Raw genomic sequence first — 10,509 nt, 5'->3', positions numbered from 1 at the left:
ATGAATCTATGAAAGCCACTGGGCTGGGCCTTAGAAGGGCTGGATTCACCTCCCAGCTCTGCCCCAGACTTGCTGTGGGCAAGTCACTTTTTCTGTGCCTCAGTTTCCCCATCTGTAAAAGATCTCAACCCCACAGGGGGAGGCGCTGTGTACAGCTGTGCCACCTGAGGTAAGCACTGCCCAGAGCCCGCACCCCTCACTCCCTCCCACACCCCAACCTCTTGCCCCAGCCCTCATCCTCCTTTCAGAGCACACACCCTCTGCCCCAGGTCAGAATCCCTTCCCACACCCTAACTCCCTTTGCCAGCTCTGAGTCCCCTCCTGCACGCCAAACCCCTCATCTCCAGCCCCACGCCAGAGCCTGCACTCCTCACCCCCTCCCACACCCCAACCTCTTGCCCCAGCCCTCATCCAGGGACAAAGTTGTTCAGTTTTGTGCGATTAGAAAGTTGGCAACCCAACCGCATCCCCTATAGCATGGGTGCCAACTTTTCCCGGTGCCGGTGGGTTCTCAACCTCCTCCCAACCCTGGCTCCGCCCCGACTCCACCCCTGCACTGCCCCCTTCCGCCCCTGCCCCACCTCCATTCCAACTCCTTTCCCAAAGTCCCCAGCTGTTTCGCGGGGGCGAGCACTGGGAGCTAGGGGGAGAAGCGGAGCCGCGGTGCACTCAGGAGAGGAGGTGGAGGCAGAGCAGAGGAGGAGGTGAGCTGGGGCGAGGAGCTGCAGAGCACCCACCAATATTTCCCCATGGGTGCTCCAGCCCCGGAGCACCCATGGAGTCGGTGCCTATGCCCTATAGCTAACAAGCCCCCGCCCCCACGTGGGTGAGATGAGTGGGCAGTGGCCTCCCCGTTCAGCATTTCCATTCTGCGCTAGCTTGGTTCTCACACAGCGTTTAAGTGATGGCCAGGGAGGCTGGATTGACAGCCTCAGAGACTGACGGCTTCTGTCCCCAGTACAGCTCCGGCCTGGGCAGCATCAAGGTCCCCCCTCTTTTCCCTCTCTCCTTCCCCAACCCACCCCGGGTCTCGCTCTCACCCCTCTTGTGCCTCTTCAGTGCTGGGTACAGGAGCTCGTTGGTGACAGGAGCAGCTGTCTCCCACCCTCGCTGGCTGCCTCAGTGCCCCCTATATGGGGGTGGCAGGGGAGGGGATGCACTGCAGTCTTCTTCCCTGCCCTGAAGCTACTGGTAGGGGCTGTTGGGGGTGGGGGGCGGGAGACAGAGAACATGGGCAGTCAGGATTTGGTTTATGGCCTATCAGCGCTTGGAACCACGCTGTCCCCTCCTCCTGCCCCCATGCCAGGAGCTGCTGGCCATGGCTGCCCCCCACACCCACAGCCACCTGCTCTCCCTCTCCCCCTCTGTGCACCCCTAGGCGGAGAGTGGGGCTGCTCCCCAGAGCCTGCTGCAACCCCTGCTGGCTCTGAGCGTCCGTCACTATGTGCACTGCCAGCTGTGCCCGGGTCAGTCTCTGAGTCCCATTAATATAATTGCAGCCATTGGGGATGATCCGTTTGCACTGACAAGGATTCAATCTAAGGGGACAATCTGATCCACTCAGATCCTTACAAGAGCCAATGCCTCCCTAGTACACAGTGAGTGACCCCTGGAGCTCTCAGGAGAGCCAAGGGAAGGAAACACAGAGGTGCCAGGAAAGGACATTCTGTTCTGGTGCCTAAGACATCTAGGATACCCCTCGATAGTGACCAACTCTCACTAACACTTGCAGTGATGTTCCCAGCTGGCTCATAAACAATCCTGACTCATTCGGGGGGCAAAGTACCTTTACAGCAGTAATGAGACCCAGCTAGAGATGACTGTTTCACAGGCTGGTACTGGAACAGAGCACAGGACCTCTTACCATCTTGGTGGTGGGGAAAGCAGACATGGATAGATCGGATGTCTGAGATTTTGTGCTGGACGTTCGGAATCCCTTGATCCATCTCCTGTACTCCTCTCTCACCTGGAGAGTGAGGGACACGGTCACTGCACTATGTAACTAACTCAGAGAAGATCAGACATGGCCACCACGAGGCCAGTGAAAGTGCTGGGTGGGCGCTGACGGGCCGTGGGCATTACCTGGCGATTGAGGAGACAGTGCACCAGGAAGATGAAGGCTCCCTGCAGGCTGTTGACGATGGTGAATAAATACGCCATGACTGTGGCTGCTGGGCCGACTTGGAGGAGACCAAGACTCCATGTGCAGCCCAGAATGAAGAGCTGGGAGATGGCTTTAAAGGTCAGTAACCTGGTAAAGGCAGATGAAGAGATCGAGGTACAATAACCCTATGAAGAGCAATTGGGTCAGGAGGGTCTGGGCAGAGTGGAGTGGAGCTACCATCCCCTGTTTTCCTGTGTGGGACAGGGTTACTGTCAATGCGAACATACTGGGAATTCGTTCCTATGGATCCTAGATGTGTTGTTCCCCTCCTGCAATTCCTCAGACCCTCCCAGTGCCAAGGACCCTCCAAACCAAGACATCTGACCCTCCAAGACTGTTTTGTTGCCTTCTCACCTGTGGTCTCTGAGGGTGGACACATCTGCACTGAGGGAGGAGAGTCTGTTTCTGAGGGTCCACAGGGTCAGAGCAAAGAACGTTATATTTATCTGTGGGAACAGTGGGAAATATTTCCTGTAAAACCTCCCATCTTGGGCCGGTGACGCCAGCTGAGGTAGAGCATGATCCCAGGGGACCGATCTGAACACTGTAGAAACGGTGACAGCTCATTTCCAGGGGGAATCATCCCCTCTTCTGTAATATCCCCTGGCAGCTCTCGGTCCCTCCCCATGCATGGAACTGACAGCACAGCCAGGGCTGAGATGGATCAATGGGATCACAGAGGCCAGATGCTGCTCAGAGTTAAATATGGAGCCTCTCCAGTGGAGTCAGGAGTTATTTTGGGTTTACACTGGTGTAACTGAGAGCAGGATGTGGCTCAGAGATTCCAGATCCTGCCTCTAGCATACTTCCTGCCACTTTCAGGCTATAACAAATCCCCCCCACCGCCCCCCACCCCCAAATTCCTCAGGGGTAGGGAGGAATATGTAGGGACATTTGTTTCCCCACCTACAAAAAACACTGGAGAGTGTAGCCCTCTCCCTTCCTCGTGCCTTGGGTCATTAACTAGACTAGACCAAACTCTTGCTGTCTTCACTTGGCAAAACTCCTACTGATGTCCATGGGAGCTGTGCCCGAGTAAAGGCTGTAGGCCTGAGGATACAGCACAGGGACTAATCCCGGGACTGACCACAGAAGATGAGCCAGGTGGGACCTAAATGGGTCTTTCCTTGTGTTTTATGGGCCACGTTCTCCTCCCTGCTTCACTGAAATCAATGGGTTCGCAGAGGTGAGAGGAGAATGGGGGACTGTGGTTCTGGGAGGTACCCACCAGGATTATGGCACAGACTGGACCCAGGAAGCTCCAATGAAATCCTCTCTCCGGGCTGAGCCAGCAGCTACAGGGAGGGAGGAAGAAGGTGACTTTAATGGGATTACTACCCTTTTTCAGCCCCGGGGGCAGAGAGGGGGTGTCACAGGGCAGCTGGCTCTCAAAAGCGAGATGGATCTCATCCTGCCTGTGACATGGCCGACTCTATTGCAAACAACAGGCCAACAGCCCTCCCCATCTACCTCAGCATCTCCTGCTTCAGCCCCCACTTCCTCTTCCACCTCCTCAAATGACCCTTTCTGGTGGATGGGCGCAGTATTGATGATGGGCCAGACATGCAGCGGATGGACATTGGCCTCGCTGCACTGAAGGAAGTGGAGCTGCCCTGATTTACACCAGCTGAAGATCTAGCCTGGACAGCATTTAAAAGAGAACTAGATAAATTCATGGAGGTTAAGTCCATTAATGGCTATTAACCAGGATGGGTAAGGAATGGTGTCCCTAGCCTCTCTTTGTCAGAAGGTGGAGATGGATGGCAGAAGAGTGATCACTTGATCATTGCCTGTTAGGTTCACTCCCTCTGGGACACCTGGAATTGGCCACAGTAGGTAGACAGGATATTGGGCTGGATGGACCTTTGGTCTGACCCAGTATGGCCTTTCTTATGTTCTTGTGTTCTTAAGGGGCAAACCCAGATCTGGAGCTAGGGATAAATTCAGGCCAATGCTCTGATAGTCGAGGGAGAGCTGCACTGGGGGATGCAATCAGAGGGTGTGTGTGATGCATGTGCTCCTGTGTACTTGGGCATATTTGCATGCATGTTCCTTCATGTGTGCATGGGCATACATGGGTATGTGTGTTCTGGTGGGTGCATCTGTGTTCGCCTGTTGGCATGTGCGTGTGTGTTCCCATGTGCATGCATGTTTACATATGTGTTCAGGGTCTCTTGTGTTCTGTGCATGCACGTCTGAGTATGCGTGTGCGGTTGTGTGCGTTGCCCTCCTGTGGCACAGGCCACGGACGGATAAAGGATCGACAGCTAGTGCAAACCAGTAGAGTTGCTCTTTGGCACAGGTGCTGGGGCGGGGGTTGGGCCATGCTGCTACTCAAGGATGGGGGCTCTAGCCCCAGCTGTGTGATCTGACCCCATTCCTGTCCCACTCTGGCTAATCACACACTACCCTCTGAGACTCACAGGTTCAGTCGGGCTGGCCCCACGGCCCAGGCTGGGGGTGGTGAGGTGGGATGGATGGAGGCTCCTGGCGGGAGGAGAAGAAACACATTGTTAAAGATGGGGGGAGGGGGAATTAGCTGGTTTCTATCTCTCCTGGGCGCACAGGGGATGGGAGTGGGCTGTCCACAGTCTGAGGCAGCTGGGGCTGAAATGGAGAAGGAGGCAATAAACTTAAAACAAACAAAAAAAGCCACACCAGGAAGGTTTTTAACGCCCCAGAACCATGGGATCCTTACTGGACCTGTGGGAAAAAAGCATGTTTAGCCTCCCAGCAAAAATAAATATAGATCTGCCCCTGCCCTCCCCACCCCAGTGCATTTGGAAATACAAAATAAGCCGAGAGAAAGAGAGAAAAACATGGATTAGAAAGAATCAAGTCTTGTTTTTTTAAGAACATAAGAACAGCCATACTGGGTCAGACCAAACGTCCATCTAGCCCAGTATCCTGTCTATGGACAGTGGCCAATGCCACGTGCCCCAGCGGGAGGGAACCTAACAGGTAATGATCATGTGATCTATGTCCTGCCATCCATCTCCACCCTCTGACAAACAGAGCTAGGGACACCATTCCTTACCCATCCTGGCTAATAGCCATTAATGGACTTTACCTCCATGAATTTATCTAGTTCTCTTTTAAATGCTGTTATAATCCTAGCCTCCACAATCTCCTCAGGCAAGGAGTTCCACAAGTTGACTGTGTGCTGTGTGAAGAAGAACTTCCTTTTATTTGTTTTAAACCTGCTGCCCATTAATTTCATTTGGTGGCCCCTAGTTCTTGTATTATGGGAACAAGTAAATAACTTTACCTTATTTACTTTCTCCACATCACTCATGATTTTATATACCTCTATCATATCCCCCCTTAGTCTCCTCTTTTATTTATTTATTTACTTTTGCTGTTGTTTCTTGTGCAATTATCAATTTGTTAATTTACTGGCTTCCTACTGCTGCCTCTGACAGCCCCAATGCTCATTAGAAAAATCTTGTTTTCTCCCTGCCGTTCCTGGTACTTACGTTAAACTAGAAACCTCCACAAAAGGCCGAGATGGTCAAATTAATATATATATATATATATATATATATAAAATCAATTACATCCCCGCCCTTCTGGCAATAACAGATTGAGTTAAAGACCATGAGTGTAGCTTTTGCTAAATTTAATTTCTTTTAATAGGCAGGAAAAAAATAAGAATTTTTAAAAATAAGAATCCAAACCCTGGATTTATCAGGAAAAAATAAATAAAGGAACGCAAAAAGAATAAAAAGAAATAACAAAATTCCATATTAAAGTGGTTAGTAAAAACAAACAAAAACCAAACGTACCCAACAGATTACTATTGCTAGTGTTGAAAAGCTGGTTTTTTATATCAATATATATATATATAGAGAGAGAGACACACAAATATATAAATAAACAAATCGGGGTTGTGTTTTTCAGTTGTGCATCGTCTCGTTAGCAGAGCGTTCCAGGGGTTAACAGAGAAACAAGCCGGGAGGAATGAGACAAAGTCAAAGAAAATGAAAGTGGGCTCTTTAAACCGGGCTTTTACTAAAAGAACCCAAGAGGTTGAGGAGCTCCTGCCTGGGGTGTGGGAAAGAATTCTGAATCGGCACCATGGTAAAGCAGGTGCTTCACTTCAAGCATGTGCTTCTGTTCTAATGTTTGAAGTCTCCTTGTGTACTAATGATAATTAATAATAAATATTATTAATTCATTAATAGTGGTAAGGCCTGTGAGGATGGTGAAAGGATTCACAAACCTGCCCTGTAGTGACAGACTCCAGGAGCTCAGTTGGATTAGCAGAGAGACAGGGAAGGGGTGACTTGGTCAGCCTATAGGGACTGTGATCATGGGCTCTTCAGTCTAGCAGCCAAAGGGCTGGAAGCGAGACTGTCACACTGGAAATCGGCAGGGAGGGTAAATTAACCCCAGGACAGCTTCCCCGGGGGTGTGGTGGATTCTCAGCACTGGCCCTTTCCAAATGGAGCTGGGACGTTCTGCTCTGAATGGAGCAGGAATTAATCCAGGGAGGGTGGGGGCCTGATTTCTCTTCTCCTCCCGGCTCTACCATGGGCAGAACAGGCCCTCGCCCTCCCTGGATTAATTCCAACACTCCCCTCTTTCTCCCCCTGCTCTGGCCCCCACAGCCAAACCCCATCCTGCAAGTACACCTGATGGGGGGCAGGGAAGGGCTGCAGGGCAGAAGGCTCCTGTGCTGTTGTGGAGCGCAGCCCAGCCTCCCCTTACCCAACTTCCTGGCCAGGCACATTGGTTGCTGCCAGTGGTTTCCCCAGGAATTGAAATTAGGGGGGAATGTTCGAATTTACAGGAGTGTGTGTGTGTGTCAGGGCCGATGAGGGGTGAGACTGTGAGGGTGAAGGCGGGCTGTATGGCACCATAGTAACAACTGAAAACTGTTTCATGAGCATTTTATTAGATTTAACTCATGTTTTAAAATCATCACACAAATTAAAGTTGGCTCCTCAAGCCTTCTATGAAGCACTATGTTTACATCCTTCTTGGTTTCTTGTTATAATTTTGCACAACTCTGTTAATGAACTTCTTGAATCCAATGCATTCATCTTTGGTGGCTTCTCATGTGTCCGGTACTTCCATTCCTTTAATTGATATGCTCATTAGTTCATTCACATGATCAGGCAGAAGGCGACTTCTTTCAGAACATAAAATTTTATTCAGTGATGAAAAAGAACACTCAACTGAAGCTGTTGTGACTGGGAGGAGCAAGAGATGAATTCCTACTTCTTTCAGCCCAGGAAACAGAACACAAAGATCGGGTTGAGCCACTAGTGATGATAAAATAGAAGTGAAGTCAAATCTTCATTCATTCATTGAATGATATTCCACTCTGCGTTCAAATTCTTTATTCTGTCCTGAGCACATGGCAGCCCCCTTGCTGGTAGTGCCTCACTCCACTCAACTGTTGGTGTTTTATAAGACAGGGATCTGTAAAAGCTAGGTAGAGGTTGAGTGGAATCTAGAAGTCGCTGTTGTAGATTTTTAAGAATCAAGTCTGTGTACTTTTTCAGTTGTCTTAACAAACACTTCTTGTCTTCTTCACTTAAGGATTTAATATAAATGCCTTCATTAGTCAACTTCTGGACTGAAGTCTTTGCTTCTTCCAGTACTTTTTCAATGGATAGCTCTCGGATTGATCCAAATGTAGCTTCTATTGCTGGACAAAGATCTACTACTGTTGTAGCAGATGCTTAATGACCCAAGTGGTTTCAACGGTAGACTCTTTGAGCTGTGGTCAAGTGAAAAATTCTCTGAACGTAGTAGCAAAAGTAATTCACCAGCCTCACTACTTAGATCCATCCCATCTTGGTAGATACTTTCCAAAGCCAGTAATAACGGCTGGAGTAATTTTAAGACAACAGCCAAGGATCGCTCATGAGAAAGCCAGAGGGTTTTCCCAGGTTGGACTAATTTGAACTTCAGTATCTTCTCTATTTTCCAAGATATTCAGTCTTTTTGGACTCTTGCTGAAAAAAGAATACAATGAAGACATTAAATTTATAGCTTTTTTAATGTCTTTTGAAGATTCTGCAGCTCGTACTAGGGCTAGTTGGAATAGATGGCCTCTGCAGTGTGTATAGGAGAGATTAGAGTTACACTTTTCTCTGAGCAAAGCTTGTGCTCCACCATGTCTTCCAGAGAAGTTTGCAGCTCCATCAAATGCACAAGCAGCCATCTGTTTGGAGTCCAATTAACTCTTCTAAGATGTGGGTTGTCACAGATGCAGCCGACGTGTCTTTTATAACTTGAACATCTAGAAATGCATCTACTGGCCTATCCCTGACATCAAGATAACATACACAATGACTTAATACTTGATGCCCATTTGCATCGGTGCATTCATCAGCCATGTATACAATTTTTTTGAATGTGATGAGAGACTTCTTCACTTTTTCAACTGTTGAGTCTTTCACTGTTACACCGCATGCTTCTAGCCAGTCAGTTGAGTTTCTTGCAGAAAGATAGTCTTGTTCGGAACCAGTGTTCAACTTCAGGATGAACAAGTGACAATGCACTTAACATTGGCCTCCAGTTTGTAGTGTGTGGTATCTCTTGCTTAAATAGAAAGTAGGATGCCACAGCCATGTTTGTTCGCATGAATTGTGTTGTGTCTCCAGCATTCTTAACAGCCTCATTAAGTACTTCTAAAATTGGCTTTGAAAGTGGGCTTATAAGGCTTTCTGCATGTTGATGGACTCCAGAGGCCTGGTGTTTTGCAGCCTTTTCACATAGTTTGTCAGCATTGGCTTTGCTGATCGGTCTGACAAACCAAGCTCCTCCGCTTTTACCAATTAGAGCATTGGGAAGCTTTCCTTCTTCGTAAGCTTTTTTGCAAGAGATGCACCAGTAGCCATCTTTTGTAACTTCCATAAATGGGAACACTTTGACCGACAAACATCGGGAACTGCCTTTAGGTTTTGGAGACACTGTGTCTTCAGTAGGTAGCTGTATTTGTGCTTTGGGCTGGTCGGATGTAGATATACCACGTGAACCTTCAGATGACATGTTGATATATTCTTGGTTCTTGATGTGTTCTTCACCTTGGTTAGTTTTTGAGGCCTTTGAGTGGAAAAATTGTTGTATTGTTTTTTGTCTTTTCATTTTCACTTTGACCTGCAACATATAAAAGAGATATGAATAAAGTAAATGTTTTGTTAGGATAATGCAAATTTAACATAAGGATAATGCAAGTTACACCAAAACACATTACAGGTCTAGATTTCTAAAAAAATATTTAAAAAAAAAATGTATTTAATTTAAATTGACTTTTGAAAAGTAAGCCATCATGGGATAAGAGGGAAGTCCTCTCATGGATCAGTAACTGGTTAAAAGATGGGAAACAAAGGGTAGGAATAAGTGACCAGTTTTCAGAAGGGAGAGAGATAAATAGTGGTATCCCTGGTACTGGGACCATTACCGTTCAACATATTCATAAATGATCGGGAAAAATGGGTAAACAGTGAGGTGGCAAAATTTGCAGATGATACAAAACTATTCAAGATAGTTAAGTCCCAGGCAGACTGCGAAGAATTACAAAGGGATCTCACAAAACTGGGTGACTGGGCAACAAAATGGCAGATGAAATTCAATGTTGATAAATGCAAAGTAACGCACATTGGAAAACCATCTCAGCTATACATAAAAATGATGGAGTCTGAATTAGCTGTTACCACTCAAGAAAGAGATGTTGGAGTCACTGTGGATAGTTCTCTGAAACCATCCACTCAATGGGCAGCAGCAGTTAAAAAAGCGAACAGAATATTGGGAATTATTAAGAAAGGGATAAATAATAAGACAGAAAATATCATATTGCCTCTATATAAACCCATGGTACGTGCACACCTTGGATACTGTGTGCAGATCTGGTCACCCCATCCCAAAAGATATATTGGAAATGGAAAAGGTACAGAGATGGGCAACTAAAATGATTAGGGGTATGAAACAGGAGGAGAGATTAAAATGACTGGGAAATTTCAGCTTAGAAAAGAGACGACTAAGGGGGGATATAATAGAGGTCTATAAAATCTTGACTGGTGTGAAGAAAGTGAATAAGGAAATGTTATTTAATCTTTCACATAACACAAGAACTAGCAGTCACCCAATGAAATTAATAGGCAGCAGGTTTTAAAAAAACAAAAGGAAGTACTTCTTCACACAACATAAAATCAACCCGTGGAACTCTTTGCCAGGGGATGCTGTGAAGACCAAAACTATAACAGGATTAAAAAAAGAACTAGATAAATTCCTGGAGAATAGGTGCATCAGTGGCTATTAGCCAGGATCGGGAGGGATGCAACACCATGCTCTGAGTGTCCCTAGCCTGTTTGCCAGAAGCTGGGAATGGG

The 10,509-nt window shown here is 47.5% G+C and overlaps 1 protein-coding gene across 1 annotated transcript; it reads right to left on the bottom strand.

The window, feature by feature from the left end:
* Nucleotides 1–1,687: 1,687 nt before the first annotated feature.
* On the bottom strand, nt 1,688–3,761 carry LOC117889164 (adhesion G protein-coupled receptor E2-like). The gene is made up of 5 exons (XM_034793042.1): nt 3,635–3,761; nt 3,393–3,459; nt 2,519–2,610; nt 2,083–2,251; nt 1,688–1,966 (listed from the first exon to the last, which is right to left on the bottom strand). The coding sequence occupies exons 1-5, from the start codon at nt 3,742–3,744 to the stop codon at nt 1,826–1,828; spliced, it is 579 nt and encodes a 192-aa protein (XP_034648933.1). The 5' UTR covers nt 3,745–3,761; the 3' UTR covers nt 1,688–1,825.
* Nucleotides 3,762–10,509: the final 6,748 nt, after the last annotated feature.

This window comes from Trachemys scripta, chromosome 16 (genome assembly GCF_013100865.1).
Source record: "Trachemys scripta elegans isolate TJP31775 chromosome 16, CAS_Tse_1.0, whole genome shotgun sequence".
In the NCBI taxonomy this organism is placed as follows: domain Eukaryota; kingdom Metazoa; phylum Chordata; order Testudines; family Emydidae; genus Trachemys; species Trachemys scripta.
The sequence above is the reverse complement of the archived record's forward strand: the minus strand, read 5'-3'. Positions and strand labels throughout refer to the sequence as shown.